The sequence below is a fragment of the Acanthisitta chloris genome, unplaced genomic scaffold (assembly GCF_000695815.1).
Source record: "Acanthisitta chloris isolate BGI_N310 unplaced genomic scaffold, ASM69581v1 scaffold28244, whole genome shotgun sequence".
Classification (NCBI taxonomy): Eukaryota; Metazoa; Chordata; class Aves; order Passeriformes; family Acanthisittidae; genus Acanthisitta; species Acanthisitta chloris.
This window is the reverse complement of record NW_008671417.1, coordinates 3,331-21,982: the sequence shown is the minus strand read 5'-3', so window position 1 is coordinate 21,982 and position 18,652 is coordinate 3,331. Positions and strand designations below refer to the sequence as shown.

At 41.9% G+C, this 18,652-nt stretch overlaps 2 protein-coding genes across 2 annotated transcripts in view; both read right to left on the bottom strand.

Moving 5' to 3' along the window:
• Nucleotides 1–205: 205 nt before the first annotated feature.
• LOC103801670 (lactase-phlorizin hydrolase-like) lies at nt 206–6,413 on the bottom strand (the record flags this gene model as incomplete). The annotated part of the gene is made up of 6 exons (XM_009074094.1): nt 5,750–6,413; nt 4,701–4,780; nt 3,383–3,466; nt 2,309–2,411; nt 1,659–1,734; nt 206–893 (listed from the first exon to the last, which is right to left on the bottom strand). Coding segments are annotated over exons 1-6 (1,695 nt in total), but the record flags the coding sequence as incomplete, so codon positions are not given.
• A 2,218-nt stretch (nt 6,414–8,631) lies between these two features.
• Nucleotides 8,632–18,652, bottom strand: part of LOC103801669 (DNA replication licensing factor MCM6-like) — a gene marked incomplete at its 5' end in the record, with an annotated part of 12,680 nt that continues 2,659 nt past the window's right edge. The window contains 11 exon segments of the mRNA XM_009074093.1: nt 8,632–8,981; nt 9,597–9,736; nt 10,600–10,767; nt 11,022–11,157; nt 12,573–12,734; nt 13,843–13,971; nt 15,021–15,176; nt 15,740–15,847; nt 15,963–16,104; nt 16,902–17,043; nt 17,767–18,021. Coding sequence (XP_009072341.1) covers nt 8,868–8,981; nt 9,597–9,736; nt 10,600–10,767; nt 11,022–11,157; nt 12,573–12,734; nt 13,843–13,971; nt 15,021–15,176; nt 15,740–15,847; nt 15,963–16,104; nt 16,902–17,043; nt 17,767–18,021 — 1,652 coding nt within the window.

Here is an 18,652-nt window from a genome sequence, read left to right as displayed (position 1 = left end):
AAAGGGGAAAGGGGAAAGGGGAAGGGGGAAGGGAAAGATCTAGCATCCATTAAATAACCTATTGTTTGCAAGTATCATAAATAAACAAGTAAATAGTTGTCTCAGAGGCCACACTAGGTTTCACCATTGTTAAAGTACAGAACCATCAGAGGAAAATGCATCAACAAGAGTAGCTACAGGATCCTAGTTATTCCTGTGCCCCTACCTTGTAAGATGCTACTCCTGGGTCAGAGATCCCTGGAGGATGCTCTCCGGTGCCATAGCCAGCATAGCTGATAACCCAAGGCTCATGGAATGTAATCCAGAACTTGACTCGATCCCCAAAAGTGGAAAAGCAGAAGTCTGCATAGCTTACAAAAGCATCTATGATGCTTTCATTCTGCCAGCCACCAAGGACCTGCAGGGCTTGTGGGAGGTCCCAGTGGAAGAGAGTCACCATGGGCTCAATGTTAGAGTCTAGCAACCGGTTAATTAATCGGTTGTAATAATCAACACCTTTGGAGTTGATGGTCTCATTGGTGCCAGTAGGAAAAATTCTAGGCCAGGATACAGAAAATTTGTACAGCTGGGGATGAAGACCCCTAAGCAGGTAAACATCATAGCTGGTTTTATAGTAGCTGTCACATGCCACATCTGCTGTTTGGTTCATGTGGACGTGACCTGCATGCCCAAACTGATCCCAGATGCTCTCTCCTTTCCCATCCTCTGCCCAGGCTCCTTCAATGTTAAAGGCACCTGTGGATGTGCCCCAGAGGAAACCACTTGGGAAGACATCTTGCAGAAAAGAATCCCTCTCCAGTTCAGACTGCTTAGCAAACATTTCCCAAACTGTTTGGTAGGAGGAGCGAGGGGCAAGAAGAGCATTTGTGCTCTCGTGTAGAGTATTTGTTTTGCTGGAAATAGAATAAGAAAGAAGTTAAAATCTCCAAGGTGGATGCCAGTGCCACAGAACTTGCAAACATGCAGGGTGAAAGAATCATTTGCTTCCCATTCAGCTCACATAAGCCACTTAGGATATAGCTCCTTAGTCATCTGATCAGTCCAACCTGCTGCCACCCACTCACAGGTGAAGGTGGAGTGCAGTGAGCTAACTGCTGGATATCTAATCATTGCTTTGCAGGCAGGTTCTCAAATTCATTACAGCTAGGTCAAAGGGGCAAACAAAATCCTTGCAGTGTGTAGCAATTTTGTATGCTACAACTACTCTCATGAGTTTCCACAGGATCAGCTAAAACTAATTAATCCTGTTTATGTAATCCTGAGCATCTCCCTGCACAATGACATCTCTGATGCTTCAGTAGGCCCAATTGGCTTCTCCCCTGAGAAAGCCTCTCTTGGATTTGCTTATTTATAACTATTTTGCTCTTGAAAAGAGCAGAAGGCTTGGGAAATGTACTTGTTACTATTGGCTTGAAAGTGCAATTTGGGTAACCAAGGATGAGAGAGTGGAAGAGGATTACATTATAGGATTAGTAGCAGGATAGAGGATTGCCTGTAATCAGAAGAGACTGGGCTCAGCAAGAAGACATCCCTTCCCAGCCCTTTCAGCAACTAACAGCAGACTTTACCACACTAAATCTGCCTTGTCTCTGCTGCACATAGTTTTCTAGAGGACACAATTTTATTATAGCATCTGATTTAAGGAACAAAAACTGTACCTTGAAACATGAGATAAGGAGTCCAAGAACTCATTAACATCATACCCAATCGTACGTGTTTCTTCTCCATTAATAGCTGAAAGCAAACAAGTGGTAAGTGATGGACTCAGTCACAACTCAGATGCCACTGAAAGCATGACACTGTACAGACAGTTACACCTTGAGAAACAAGGTGCTTTTCATAACTAATAGCTATTTTGCTCAGATCAAATATACTGAGGTTTTATTAGCCACAATTTCATGTTAAAAATGATCATAGACTCACAGAATCATTAGGTTGGAAAAGACCTCTAAGATCACTGAGTCTAACCCTTAACCCAGCACTGCCAACCCAACACTAATTCATGTCCCTAAGTCTCACATCCACATGTCCTTTAAATCCCTGCAGGGATGGTGACTGCCCCACTGCCCTGGGCAGCTGTGCCAGGGCTTGACATCCCTTTTGAAAATTACAAAGAGCCTTGGGGAAGATTTCCTGCTTCTTCTCCCTCAACACTCTCCACCCACCCTCAATTTTCCAAGAAGGCTACAAAGAAAACTATAAAACTATTTCATCTAATAGCAGCAGTCAGGATTGGACAATTGTGAATTTCCTCTACAAGTTGACATGCAGAGCTCAGCTAAAAGAGTCTCCTTGAAATGTCACTTACCTGTGACAATGGCAGCCACTAGTATGGAAGGATTCTCTTCCATGGAAGCACAATTGAGGAACTTTAGACTAAAAATCAAGATATCTACCTCCTTCCAGACATTCTGCAAAACCAGAAGTCAGAGACTAGTATGAGAAGAAGTGTCAGACAGTTAGTAAAACCATGCTCTTGGCATTTCTTGCTTTTAATAGGGACTAGGAAATGCCTAGAAGATTGAAAATCAGTGACAAAGTTCTTCAAAGTTAAATGAGTAAAACAGAGCAAGCATTAAATACCACCCACTGTTTTACTCTGATTGAAAAAACCAACCACTGCAAATCAAAGTATAAACCCCAGAAATGTTCAGTGTTCGACTTGGCAATGGAAAGATACAAGGAACCATGTTCTTTTCTTGAAAGCTCACTTGACAGGAATGTACAGCCACAAATGGCCCACTCCAGATTTTAAGAGTAACTGCAGCAGGCTGGGACCCCAAAGAGAATGAATTACATGGCTCCTTATCCTGCTGCTCAGTTGCTGGATGACTCTTATGGATTTTAAGGATACAGTTCACTACCATAGGTTTAATATCAGGACCATCCTAGAGCATCACTGACATTGCTGCTGCCATGTGCTCCAATCCTTTCACAAACTCATTCTCAGTACCATTTCTAGCACTGCCTGTACTGCTGAGGAGCTGGGAAGTTTGGTAGCACCATTACAGAACCCATGCTGGAGTGTAACAGTGTCTTTCAGTGTGTAGGTATTAGCCTAACAGCTTATCAAGCACTTAGGATGTGAGAGAGGAGGTTTTTCAGTCCCAGACAAAAGAATTCTGCCATCCCAGTCATTAATGCACCAATAATAAGCATTGACCAAGAAGATCCTCTCCAGCACTTTCAAACACCTGGTTTTAAGTGAGAATAACAACAGAGAAGTAAGTGAGCACTCTGCAGCTGCTGCCCAGTGTAGCTGTTATCTGAGCTCTCACAGAGAATCAGAACTGGTTAGACATGCATCAAGAAACAGGAAATTCTGCTTCTATTTATGGTCTGTTGCTTGCTGCTATCATTTTTACCCTGTGCATAATGTTACCTGGAATTCATTCAGTTTCTTGTAGAAATCTGTTCCATTTCCACAATGGTACTGAAGGCTGAGAGACAGGAAGTCTACTGAATTCTGGAAACAAGAAAAGGAAAAGAATCATCCTGGTGGAAAATATGTGGGTTTTTTCAGTTATTATATTAAAAGTACATGAAGTTGTGAAAGGTTTGATGAAGGTACATTGCTGGAGTTAAAAGCCACACAGCTGTATGTGAGCCCTGGACAATATAAAGAACACAAAGTGGATACTGCATGGGAAGATGATTTGTGTGTCTTCTTCTAAACAAAGTAAAATTGAAAGAGTTAAATAAATTTCAGGAGTATTTTATGAATTTAATATTAATTATTTACACAGTTTCTTAGTTAGTAAGACTGTGATTAATCAGAGAAACCTTTGCAACTCTGTGGTTCAGATAGTCCTTATCAATACTCCTTTGGGGAAAGGTCACTTCAGAAATCTTTATAATTAAGCTACAAGTGTTATCCCACTAGAACTCATTGAATCCAAGGGAGCAGATCACATTCTTTTACTAAACCAGCTGATCAAGTTGGAAAAAACCTGATAAGCTTTGTTTATTTTTCAGTCCAAGGTTCTCTTCTAATTTAGTCAGCTTGTCTAACATAATCTTTCCTCTCCCTATAAACCACACCTTGCTTAAATCCTTCAAATGTCATGCCTGCATTGCTCATTGTTACTAAATGTTGAAGGATTGTGAATACAGCAAAAATCCTGCACTGTCATTTGTTTGCTGGATCCTACATCAACATCCTCTGGGTGAAGACAACTATGAACAGAGAACTTGATCCTTGAGGAAAGATGTCAGTGTCTTTGTGGAGATGATGTTCTCATATTGTGCCATTCCCATGCAACTACACCACTTTTAACACAGCTCAGTCTGTGTTTTAACTTAATCAGCAGACTTTTTAATAGCAATTATTTAGGATAAATTATCTGTACCTTTGGTGGTGCATTAAGTAGACGTGCAAAGGAAATGAGAGTGGATACACTTTTTTGGAGACACCTTGTCATTTAAGTATATATATTGCTAAAACTGCCAATTATGTCTCCCATCTATCTCAATCAGGGCTTAATCAGCCCAGAAAGGATGCTGAAGTAAGTTTTTTTTAATCAGCAAACTTCACATAATCAGATTTATCAAGTAAGCAAGATTTACCAAACTGGTCAATTGGTCAACTTGCTAGAATCTTATTTAACCTGCAATAAGTCACTTGATCCCACATGTAAAAAATCAAGTTAAATCAAATCAAAGTCATGCAATTTTTGAAGTAATTTCTATTAAGGTGTTACCTGAAGAGAAACTGAAAACAATTCTGACAAGGCACTGCCCAAGACATCACCCATTTCTACAGCAATGGACATCTTTCCACCTTGAGAGAAAGAGGCAGTCTGTTAGTAATATAGAAGCATATAAAAAATTCAGTTTACTGCAGTTATTTTTAAATCAATTTAACATTTTTGAAGCTGTGGAGCACCACACAGTGCTCTAGGTAACTGATTTCAGAACACTCACTGTGACTTCAGTGGAGAGCTGAAGAAAGAAATTCAAAGGCAGAGTTCAAGGAGCATTTGTCAGTAAATTTTCTCTTTTCATGATGCTCATTAACACCTTAGCATTGTTGCTTGTAGGAAGGTGGATCTGGATACAGCTGTCCAGTGGGTGCCCTTCACTCCCTGCATAACTCTAAGTTATCTCTTTAATTTTCATGCCTTTGTGGTGGTTCTACTGTGGTTATGTTCTGAAGTCCATTCTGTGCTGAATGCTGCTGAGATGCTGAGGGGACAGGAACTTAGGGGACAGGAGATAAGCTGAGCCACTTCTAAGGCCTAACACCAGCTACTGTGAACAGTATGGCAAAGTATTCCTGACAAATGCAAGAATTAAAAACTAATTAAAAATTTGGGGAGACAAATGATGACTGAGAGAGCTCTACCAGTTGTCTGTCTGAGACAGAAAAATTCCAAGCATAAAGAAGGCAGCCCCAAGGACAGATGCTTGGAAAATCCCAGGTATCCACCACAGAGGAGGTGAAAGTCTCTTGCTCTGTGTAACACAGGTAGAGTTTAGATTTAATTACTTTAAACCCCCAGTGTCTGCAATGAGGAAAGGCAAACAAAGGACACTGCAGATTTCCTCACACTCTTACTATCTCATAGGAGATGCCTTGTGCCTTTATCTTTTTTTCATGGGTTCGGGCACATTTCAGTTTTTAGTCTTTCCACTGTGGGTAGGTACACAAAACCAGACATGGAGACTGCAGGTAGCAGTTGCCATTTCATCCCATCATGAAATATTTGTGAAGGAGTCACATTCCAGCAATCCCTATCCCCACTCTTACCTGCCAGGGAGTGTTTCTCGTGGTAGATGGTGTAAGCTCTCTCGTGGGCAGCAGCGACAGCCTGGGCTCTGTCCTGGGGGTCAGAGTAAGGCAGGCTCTGAAGGAGCTCTGGCAGGTCACTGAAGGTGAGCCACACATCCACCAGGTCCCCAAACACATGGAAGCTGAACTCTGCATACTCCCCAAAAAGCTCAGCAAAGCCATTGCCTTTCCTCCCCATGGCCTGTGTGACCACAGCCCCAGGGACCTGCTGGTGGTGCAGAACCACCACAGGCCTGAGGTCTGCAGCAACCAGGGCCTGGAGCAGCTCCTGGTAGCACTGCACTTGAGCTTCATCTGGCTTCCTGGCATTCCCCTCTGGAAGAACACGTGTCCATGGCAGGAACACTTTGTAATGTGTCACCCCGATCCCACGGAGGTGGGAGAAGTACTGGGGCAGCTCTGAAGCCACGAGGTCCTGGTGGCACAGATAATCATGTGCTTCAGCCACAGCAGGGCCCTCATCTTCCTTGGGTAGCACTTGGTCCTGCAGACCCAACCTGTTTGCCAACTCACTGGGTAGAGGCCCAGCAATGCCAATAAAATTCTGAGCAAGTTCCCAATCTATCCCAAGGCTGGGAGAGACTAACAGAAAGAGGATGACTGTCTTACAGATCAGCTCCATCTCTGAGCCTGCTTCAGGAAGTTATTCCACTCTACTTATATTACAGTAGAAGTAATATTTAACTGAAATTATCTGTTACACAGATAAATGTTCCCAGAACCAGCTGACGCCAGAATAACACATCAGGACAATCAATAGATGAACAAATGGATGAACACAAAAAACACTGTCAAACAATCAGTTGGAGAAAGGTCATGTGGAAACATTTGCTGAGATGCTCAAGTTCCCCTATTAGGCTTCAATATCAATTGACATTTGCTGATATTGCTTCCATTTCAGAGGAAAATACAATAAGTACACAATACTTTCCCTCTCCTCTTGGCCTTTTTTGGCCTAAGAAGAATCCCAGCACAGCTCTGGATGCAGAAAACAACAAAAGCAGAGCTACCTGCACTGCTGGGACTGGGAGTCACCATAGCTCAGGGTGTGCAGGGCAGCAAGAGTCACCTTTGTGCCCCAATTCTTGGGTGCATAAAGGAAACCTGAGATGTGGCATCTCACCCAGTTGGAAAAGTGGTTATTAATGAGAATTCAGGCAGCTGGAACAATGTGATTCCTCATACCCAATAACATCCAGGAATTTGAATACTATCTGATTGTCTTCCAAAGTGATCCCTCCTGCAGCCTTGGAAACACATGCTGGCTGGGCACACACAGATCACCTGCCTGAACTGCTGCAGGGAAAAGGTAACTCCACTTTTCTACACTCACATACAGCAAAATTGAAGAGCTGAGAACATTTGCTGCCTAAATACAGAACATGTTTAAATCAACTAAACACAAAATTCTATAGAACTATATTGAAATGTCAGATCCATCTCAGAGTTCATTTCCCTTAATATCCAGCTGGGCAACTTATTGCTGCATCAAGCAATATTAAGTTACAGCAGAAAATGTCTCACAACATTTGCTGTTCCTCCAATAGCCAATCCTATACAGGGACAGCAATTTGTGTACTTTGATCCTGTTTGAGTCCCAGGTGATCTGTTTTGGTTTTTTTTCAAGAAGCCTTGAAAAGCTTCAAGAGTAACTTTACAGCACCACCTGCTGCTTATTTTTCAGTAGAGAACTAATTAACTGAGAACTCCCCTCCCAGACTACAGAACTGGGGACAGAGAAGCAGAAAAAGAGACTTTCTCCTAAGTGGAGAACATTTGTTATCAAACAAGGATTGAGAGGAGGGGAGGGAGAAACACATGGTGAAGTACAAACATTTTCCTGTCCTTACTCTGAAAGTAAAGAAAAAACACAGAATAAAAGCAAAACTATTGTTGCAGGTCAAGTGGCAAATTTTAATGAAATGCAGCATTTGCCAAGATGCAGTTTAGGAAAGAAAACAGTGGAGATAAGTTAGTGCAGTTGGACTGATGTGGTACTGTTGTGGGCACAAGTATTTATGATTCCCTCCACTCCTTAAATATAACTTATCTTTAATGATCTGCTTAAGTTAGACCAAGGCACATCTCTGGGGGAGACTAACAGGAAAAAGGTGACTGTCTCATAAACCACCTCCATTTCTTCACAAACAGTTAGTTCACACTCTTCATAATTCCAATATAAAGCTTTGGTATCTTTCATGCTATTACAAATGTTTCTTAAGTGCTCGTATGAAGCTAACAAGACAAATATTCAGCTATTTTTAATTCTTAATAGATTATTTAATAACCTCCGTTTACAGCAAAAAAAAATTGAGAAAATCAGAAATTTAAGTAAAGTTTTCTTATAGAAAAATCTACAAACAGGTTTACAAATATAGTCTTACAAATCCCTCACAACTGGTGGCAGTTTTCAATCCACTTACAAGTCAAGACATCCATCAAGATGGGAGTTTCTGACTTAAAGCCTTGCTTTGGGCTTGGCTATGTTCAGTTTTCTATTTTACATATTCAACAGGAACATACACCTCTAGCCCATCTAAAAAGAAAGAGAAGCAATCAGTTCCTCATTATCCATTACTGGAATTTAAAAAAACCAGCATCTGTCATCCAGGAAACTTAACCTTTCTCAAGATATTAAACACTGAGATACTTATTTTTTTCAGCCTCAAAGCACAGGCCTAGAAAAGCAGCAATCCCACATATGGGTGACAACAAATCCACCCCCAGACATCTCCAGACATTTAACAGTCTTATTTATCTTAATAAGAAAAACAGTAAAAACCTATAATATAAAAAGTCTATTAAATGCAACAGAAGAGCAATGCAAAATTCCTCTCATGAGCTATTGGATGATTCTCCTCTGCAACCAGATGATGGCACTGAAATTCAGAATAATGAAACTAATGTATGTGTGTCATGTCTCTAAAAGCTTCCCTCAGTGCAAGGGAGCAATCACATGTTACTGAGCACACACATCCAGAGGGATTTAAGGCATTAGCTATACAGCAACCCCTGCAAGAACAGAATGCATCTTCCCACTTGTGACTAGTCAACTCTGCAAAGCAGTTCTCAGCCCTCAGTCTTCCAGCAGATAGTTTGGGTTCACAACCAGGTATGGATCTTCATCAAAAGTCTCTGCTTCACTGGATCCTTTCAGCCCTGACTGGGACAGTTCTATCAGAATGTGGTCCTGCAACAGACAAAAATCTGTATTAGAACAAGAGCAGAGCTTTGTTGGTACTTTTTGAAAGTACTTTCTATACTGGTAGCACCTCTTATTGATTAATTACCAAACCCTTTCAATTGTGAACTCCCTCTAACAGATTCTTAATCTTAACAACTACACTCAGTGTAAATATCTGTACTATTCTTTCTGGGAGCTTTTCTGCCTGGTGCTTTCCAATTCAGGGGTTTTGCACCTTTAGAAGTGACAAGTATTTTATTATTTTCATACTTTTTATCCCAAAATGCTCTAGTACCCCTGTGGCTTAAGGCTATTCATGGAATAAAGTACTGTATTTCTGTATCCTAATGGATAACTACAAAAATGCAGAAAAACACCACACTTCTGTAGGGACATAATACAGTGCTTTGAAGTTTTACCTATACACACCTCCAATTTATTGCAGTGCTTTCTCCAGGATTATTTAACAGGTGTTACACAAAGAAGGCATTTATACTGCCTCAGTCAATAACATGGAAGCACAAAACAGATTCCTCCCATTAGGAATGTATTCTATTAAAAATGAATCATTGCCCTCTGAGTTAAAACCCCTTTTCCCTACCCACACATCTCCATACATACATAATGTGTCAGTCGGTGAATGACTCTCTCTATGATCTTCTTCTTATTTATCAGATCTTCTTCAGATTCTATTTCAGATTCAATTTCCTTTAGATACCAATTAATAAGTTCACTCCTCTTTAATGCTGAATCATCCTCTTCTGCAAAGAAAACAATCTGCATTAACTCAGTAGCAGTAAGAGACCATTCAAACCCCCAGAGAAAAAGATCTGTATGTTAACATTTACAATGCTGAAGAGAGAAACATGTTTTCTAAGATGTTTAAGAAACATCAGGCTTTGTTCTGTTCCTTAAAGCATCATGTTTTGCACAGGAGGCACGGTTTAATTGGAGGTAATTAGATTGAGAATTGAAGCTTTCAGTTCTATGCACCCAAGTGGTTTACAAATCACTTCAGCTTCAAGAAAAAGCAGTTGCAAGGACTCACACACTTTTCCTTTAAGTAAGGGCAAAGGAAAATCACTGCCACACAAAGCCAAAGAAGTCAACCTTCTACATGTACTCATCATTTTGAACAGATGTTGTCGTCTCCACACCCTTCCAAAAACTGTAGCTTTTGTAGATGCTATGAGACAACTGCTGCATTTCATTACAGGAGCAGCCTCATTGCAACTGAAATATTTCACCTTCCCAAGAACCAGTGCAGCCATTTGGCTAAGGCAGGCTGTGGTTGCTGGGCATGCATTCAAGTTCTTTGCTACAGTTTTCATTGCAGCCACTTCTTCTAACTGGGTTAAACCAGTGTATGCTACAAATCCTTTCCTGGATTTGCTCTGCTGACACGCTCCTCAGCTTACCAGGTGACTAACATAACAGACACAGAAACTCCAAGAAGTCATATTTGTATCACCAGATGTAGCACAGCCACGTGTACAGGTTCACACCTGACCTGACAAGTTTGGTCTCAGCAGGAGTGAAAATCCCATGAGGAACAGCAGGAGATGCAGTAAAAATTGCTGCCTGAAGTCAGAGCCTGCTGACTTTTTAATAAAGCAATTCTTACCTTCCTCTGCTTTCCTGAGGTGCAGCACCAGCAGGTTAGCAATCCGTCGGTACTCGGAGAAGCCCAGTCTCAGAGAAGCTTTGGGGGCAGCATCCTTGTTCACATCCTCAGAGTGCCCATTGATCCCATTCACCAGACCATTAACACCAGCTGGAGCTTCTGCCTCACCTGTTGGGACACACATTTAAAGCTGTAACATCTTTCAGCTCTTTAGTACTCTGAGCCACTGAACAGTGTTGCATTGACCAGGTGAGTGGACACACAAGGAGGCTGAAGAAGCAAGAGTGTTAAGAACAGGAGTCAAGACCTTATTTAGATGAGAAATAGGTGAGAAACAGAAGAGAAGAATGTGCTCAAATAAGGTAAGCTGCAAAGGCTGCAAATACTTTCCCCTTTAGAAAAATTCTCAGCAAGTAATTTACCATTGACTCCTTCTTGGTCCTCTTGATCCTCCATTTGCTGTTCATCATCTTGGTCTAAATTGATGTCAGGAGTCTCAACTCTAATGATGGACTTATTTAAAAGCCTGAAAGCTTCCTTCACATGTTTTGGGTGAACCTGAGGAAGATTTGAAAAAAACCATGTACTAAAAAGGCCTAGTGGCTCTTCTAGTTTCCCAAAAGCTCCAGAAAGTCACATGTGACTCTGACAAAGGGCTTTTCTACACATCTCATCCTGAGCAGCAAAGACTCTGCAAGTTAAATTCTATCCCACTACAAGTACTCCGAGTTCACACAAGGTTATGGAGGGAAGAAGCAGCCTGATTAATCTTTCAGGGTTTAGCGATCATGTGGAGTCAATAAAATTTTTACTTCAGCCAAGAACATTTGGAAGAAAGATCAGTGGAGCAAGAAACATGAAAGAAATGGGTCTGAGCAGAAACAATGTGAAAAAAAAAATGGATGGAATTAATGAGACTCTCCTCCAGAACTTAAAAGCAAAGACTGGAAAAATCATCTCTAGCTGAGCCATAAGCTAAAAGCTATCTGTGTTTCTTTATAAACTGAATTTAATTTCAGAGGACCCAACAGGTGTTCTCCTTACACAACCAGTGAGCAAGGTTCCATCACTGCATGTGTCACACTCCCCTTAATCAACATTTCAAAGGGCCTGCTGTGTTTTAAGGCAGCTACTAACTAGATGGGCAGTAGTCATACTACAGTTAATAGCCAGAACACAATATATCATGTTTCAACACTGGTTGATGTGAGGAGGAGCTCAGATCACACACAAAGGTACCCCTGGGGAGGCTCAGAAACTTTGATGAACTTTGGCTTTTTAGATTTCAGATGAAACAGAGCTGTGAGAGATTACAAACTATGGAAGATCAGGAAGGGCACTCCCAGCAGCCCTGGTTGATACTAGTAGATGATTGTTCTTCCTGTTTGCCATCATTTCACAGAATCAATCAGGTTGGAAAAGACCTCTGAGATCATCAAGTTCAACCAATAGGTTGGACTCGTAGGGTTGGACGTGATGATCTTTGAAGTCTCCTCCAACCTGGTTGATTCTATGATTCATTTGCTATGACCTAAAACCACCACGTCAACTAGACCATGGCATTAAGTGCCATGTCCAGTTTTTCCTTACACACCTCCAGGAATGGTGACTCCACCATCTCCCTGGGCAGCACATTCCAAAGTCTAACCACTCTTTCTGTGGAGAAATTCTTCCTAATGTCTAACCTAAACATGCCTGGCACTATTTGACAGGTAAGAGGCCAAGAGTGTTGACACAACTCTGATGGAAAACCATGAAGGTCCTCAGTTTGATCAGCAGATCTCAGTTTTACCAGACACACCTTACAGTGTTTCTGGCATACAAGAGTATGACTACAAGTGACTATGACAACATGACCCAAGCTCTCCTCCTCACCCACAGGACTATGTCCAGTATCACAGTCAAACAGCAAGTCCAGAACTCTCCCACATGGACACAAACATCTAGACAAGGTTTCAGGAAGAACAAGGTACCTCATCACAGCAGTGCATGCGTGCCATGGCCTCGGACAGGCGGATCATGCTCTCCAGCTGCCTCACTGTGATCCTCCAGGAGGACTTGGCCACGCCAGAGCCGTCGCGCTGCCGCAGCCGTTTGTACTGCTCCACTATGAAGTCCTCAGACTCCTTGGATATCTTTGTGAGAGAAGACAATAATACTTTGAACGTGGCAAACTCTCATAAAGTTTATTCTTCTTGCATTAGGTGGGCAGTTCCCAGACTTTTCTGTGCTAGCTACTGCTTTTCTCTGAAATATTCTAAGCTGTACATGTACTCTCCATAAATATGTCAATCATACTATATTTAAATTATATTACAATAATGATTACACTTACCAATGGTAATGATATCAAATAGGTACACTGACGATTTAATTATTTTACAGGAAATTTTTGATAATTTCTATTTTTCTGTTCCACTGACTTGTTTCTGGGCAAAATTCATGTCTGTCCTATTAGACTGTTCTGTGTTTATTTACCCTCCATTCTGCATGCAAAAACACACACACACACACACACAATATATATATTCACTACAGCTTTGTGGACACACTTTTTAGCCCAAGTCTATCTGCACATACATGGATCCAGCCAGAAAACAAGCTCTTCACCACGTGGAATTGAACAGTGAGTTTTAAAAACTCTGTAAGGGAGGGTTACCCTCTCCTCCCTTTTGAGAACTACATTAAAAGAACATCTGAAGAATCTAACACACAGTCCATCCAAGCTGCTGTTGGGAGAGATCCCTGAACTTTGTACTTAGAGCAGTTTCCCACGTTCTGTATTTTACCACAAAGAAATATCAAGGAACAATACCCTTTTGAAATAAAGACAAACTTTGATTAAGCAGTAAGCCAAGAAAACACAAAAATCTCTGTAGCAGCCATACCCTTGCCCTTGAGCTATGAGAGGACTAGGAAATGACCCCTCAACTGCTCTAGACAGAGGTTAACAACTGCCACCTAAGCAGCTAAGAAGACTACTGATTAAAACAGTCTCAGCTGGGCTGAATGGTTTTTGGAGTTCAGAAGAGTACATGGCTCCAATGTATGCCTTGATTCTAGATAATAATTTGAGTTTATGGCTCCTCTCCTAGGGAAACACTACACTTAGTGTCTTCACATTCACCAGACAAAAGCAAACAGCAGAGTGACTCTTCACATTCACCAGACAAAAGCAAACGGCAAAGTGATTGTTCCTCTGGACCTCCTCAGCCAGAACAACTCATACAGGAGAGTAGTTACCTTTGGTTTAAACTGCCTTGCAAACAGCAGATACCTTCTGATGTCATCCAAGGAATAGACACGATCAACAGATTCCTCCACTCTGGAATGCAGATCCACAATGCGCCTGGCGATGGCATAATCTGTGACCTGGGATGGGAGTGCTCTGTCAGATCACAACAGCAGCCAGAGACCAGAACAACTGCTATATTCTTCCTTCCCATTCCCCTCCCTCTCTTGCAATCCTCAGGACAGAGCTAGTCTTTCCAGAAGCCAAACTCCCTGGCAGAAGGTCCAGGAGAATGTCCTGGAGGTTTTTAATACAAAGAAACACAGCAGAGTAGGGATAAAAGGCAGTTTTAGGATTTATAACCTCTTGGAACTCTCCTGGGTTACAAGTTAGCCAGAGAACAGGCAGAAAGCAGCACTTTGCAGCGTGGGAACTGTTTTCTTCCTTTTCAGCCTACTCTGTCTCTCTCACCAGTCCCTTCTCAATTAGACAATCACTCTGAGCAGAACAGCAGTGAGAAATAGTGCTGAACCAACATTAATCTCTGGATCTCATGTGTTCCCAAGGCAAATGGCACACAGACAGGTGGTAGCAGTCTCAGCCTTAGTGACCAGCCATTTGTAACAGTGACTAATGGTGTTAAGTCTGCAGGTCAGATCACTGTGGGATGAAAAGGCAGAGTCCTTGCATTCAGCAGAGCATGTTCAAATTTGTCCTGCCAGCTTTTAGCTGTGCACACAGAGGCAGAAAAGCAGAAGCAAGACACTCCCATGAGATCAGCTTCATCTAAAATTGCAAAGAGCCACCAAAATGTCAGAGGGCAGGAGTACATGATGTATGAGAGGCTGAAAGAGTTGGGTATGTTCAGCTTGAAAGGAAAGCAACTGCCTCGTTGGCCAGTGTAGATATGATGGAGCCAAACAGTTCTTAGTAAGAGGCAACTGACACAAACTGAACCATGAGAAATTCTGGTTAGATGTAAGTTATTATTTTTTAAGCACATGAGAGTTATCAAACACTGCAGCAGGGGCCTAGAGACACTGCAGAATCTCCACCCTTGGAGATACTCAGAACTCACCACAGTCTTGGCCATCTGTTCTCAATGATCTCCTTGAGCATGAGGTCAGACTAAAGACCTCCAGAGATCATTTCTGACACCAATTACAATTGTACAATTCCTTAAAATTACCTCATTACACTCATCCACAAGGATGAAGAAGAGATCAAAGCGAGACATGATGGGAGCTGAGAGGTTTATGTTCTGTTTCAGTGACTTGGATCTGTCGTAGCGCCCACCAACTGGGTTTGCTGCAGCCAGAATGGAGGTCCTGGCATTCAGGGTAGCCTGGCAGTGGGGAAAACATAAATTAAAAACAGGATCTGTGACCACTTGCTAAACCAACTCACTGCATTTCACATGGGTCAGCATCACATCTTTTAGATGGAGTTTCAGTGCAGGTATTGTAACAATCACTCCTCAAAAGCATCCAGGCTCTTCTATCCAGCCCTTTCTAACCAGGTCTCTGCCCCAAGACACAGTCAGATGAATCAGTATTCTAACACTGCAACAAGCCCTTAAATGTGCTGTTCACCACAGCCTGTTTTTAGCAGTGCAAATACACACCTCACTTCTACAAACACACACAAATCTACAACCTTTACTGCTGTTACTTCAAGGTTAGGATTTTCCAATTCTCTGTTTCCTGTCCACTACTATCTCTTTTCCCCTTTCACTGTCATTTCTGATCTTTTTGGGGTATGTGGCATGAAAACTGCAGTGAGTGATCTGTGTCCTGCCAGAGTGAGGCAGCTGCAGAGCTCACCTGAAGATCTGACAGGTGACACTAGACCAGTACACGTAACAGTCAAGTGATTGCCCAGACTACACAGAGGCCTAGTGCAAACTACCTTTACTCCTGCTTTAGTAATGGATATTGTCTGCTGCTCCATGGCTTCATGAATGGCTACTTGGTCCCGCACATCCATTTTGTCAAATTCATCAATGCAACAAACCCCCTGCAGAGGGAGAATAAAAAGCTGTGAGTGACCCAACTTCAAGCACTTTTGGAAACAAAAGCATCATTAAGACAATTAATGAAAACCATTCTAGGGATGCAGTTCCCAGACTCACATTATCTGCCAGCATCAGTGCTCCAGCTTCAATGACAAATTCATGAGACTCCTCATCCTTCACCACAGCTGCTGTCAGACCAGCAGCACTGGAGGCTTTGCCACTGGTGTACACCACGCGAGGACTGAACTCATCCACGTGCCTGTGGGGACAAAGAACAGCAAGCAACAAACTTGAAGTGCCAGATGAAACCCTGCAGAAACAAGACAATTGCAGTGCAGTGCTGCTTTCAACCTCTCAGGCCTCAGATTTAGGCAGGCCCTCCCACCTCTAATGGTGTTTGAGGGAGCCCTGGAAACTAGTCCTTATCTGCAGTCCAGCAATGTCTGTTATCCACCTGTGGTTATACCAGCAGAAAAACCAATCCAGACCTCCTCCCACAAGGTTTCTGCTGACTTCACAGCTAACACAGCTCCTTATGGGCCAGGCAACATCAGCACAAGGGTCCAGTGCTCCAAAGCAGGAATTAAAAAAAACATTACAAGCAGCAGCATAAACCAAATCTATTTCAGAACTATTTCTCAGGGCTAATTGTTGTCTATTTGCCCAAAGTGTTGTGACCTAAAATTTAGACTGAGCTAAAAATAATAATAAAAACTCAGTGCTTCATCTATCTCTGGTATTTTAAGATGTGCAATAAATCGCACTTATATTAATATTCGATGTCTTTTGAAAATATTTGGAAATTTGTACTTTCATAACTACCTAAAGAAGAAAAACAAAGTCTTAATCCACTCTCTGTTAACACCACAAGGCTTGGTGAGTTTGCTTCAGCTCTGTTCAGACAATTCAACCACATCCAAACAATCACTGCAAAACATTCTTAAATATTTTACTTCTTCCTTTCCTCTGTTCAACACAGAAAAATGTACAGTGCACATTTATAGCTCTAGTCACACTGGGCAAGATTTAAATACTGAGTTTTAATGTGATGCTTACTTTAGAAACTGACTCTTGGCTGTACTTGGATCACCAACAACACAAACATTGATGTCCCCACGGAGTGAAGTGCCTTCTGATGTGGTCTTAGGAACTCCTCCAAAGAGCATCAGCAGGACTCCACGTTTCACTTCATCATTACCTGCCCCAGAGAAGACACTCAACTGAAAACCACAAGAAAACACCACGTTTTTCCTATTTAAAAAAAACCCTTCACCCCACCAGAATTTTAGAGCATTTGGGCATATCTACTGGGAGTTTACCTATTTGCCAAACATCCACCAAAACTGCATTTATGTGCTGGATACAATTTCAGACAAGAATGACTCAGAGAGTGGCTGAATTCCTTTATGTTACAGTGGCTCAGAATATGGATCAAATTCAGCTGATCAAACTTTTCAGACATGACCAACATATGTCCTTGTAAGTCTTCTCTGAGCCAGAAACAACTACAAACACAAACACACCTGCATGCACAGAGCATATATTTGTGACCCTTCAATATTCTGAAGGAAGTCCATATAAAATGTATGTATGTATGTAAAAATATCTAAAATATATGTAAAAAATATGCAACTTGAAGTATGTAAAAATAGATACAGCTGTGAGCTGTAGAGTTTAGTAGAACAACACTGATAGCAAACCCAACCCTTCTACTAACCTTGCAGGCCTTAATGACTAAATACAGCAAGTACTCAGGAAACAGATTCTCTTTTTCTAGAAGCACCAGTGCTGGAGGGGAGAGTTTGTGGTATTTGGCACAGGTATTTCAGCCTTTCCCAAAATGGCACTATGCAGACAGCAAAAGGAACTAATATTGACACAATGAAATCTTCCCTCTCTGTGGCAACAACTGGATTCTTACCATGGATAGTGGGGAAGAGGCTGGTGCAGAGATTATGGTAAAGGTTCTTATCTTGGCTCATCTCAAAAACCTTTTCCCATTCTTTCACAGACATTTGGTTTTTAATGCTTTCTGCAGTCTGTTCTTCATCTCGAAGCTCTTTTCCACCAAACTAAACAAAGGAAGTAACATGGTCACTAATGAATGTGAGTGCTGCAGACAGGTCACCAAAATTCACTCTGGAAGATGGATGGGAGGAATATGTACAGAAAAGCTGCCCTTAGGCTAAGGAAGCTCATCACCTTATACCTTTAAAACCAACAGACAATTTCCTAGCAGGTAAAATCAATGGTGTAACTTCAGCTAGTGAGAAAACCCCAGCTGAGATGCTTAGATTAAAAGAGAGTACACTAGTATGACTTCCTTAGGCTGAAATTTGCCTGTGTCAGCATCCTTCATTCAATCTCTGTTCAGCGAAGAGAAGGGGGGACCTAATAGCAACCTTCCAGTATCTGAAGAGCCTACAGGGAAGCTGGAGAGGGACTCTGTGTTAGGAACTGTAGTGATAGAACAAGGAGTAATGGGTAGAAATTGAAAGAGGGGAAATTTAGATTAGCTGTTTGGAACAAGATTTTGCCTGTGAGGGTAGTGAGACACTGACACAGGTTGCCCCAACCCTGGCAGTGTTCAAAGCCAGGCTGGACAAAGCCTTGAGCAACCTGCTCTGGTGGGAGGTCTCCCTGTCCACGGCAGGGGGTTGGGACTGGATGACCTCCAAGATCCATTCCAACCCCTTAACGTACTACGAAACTATGAAAACCACACAGAGCAGAAATCTTCAACATCTTCCACCTTTAAATCTCTTTCCTTCCCAGACTCAACCGCGGATTCGTTGGTGCCACATAAC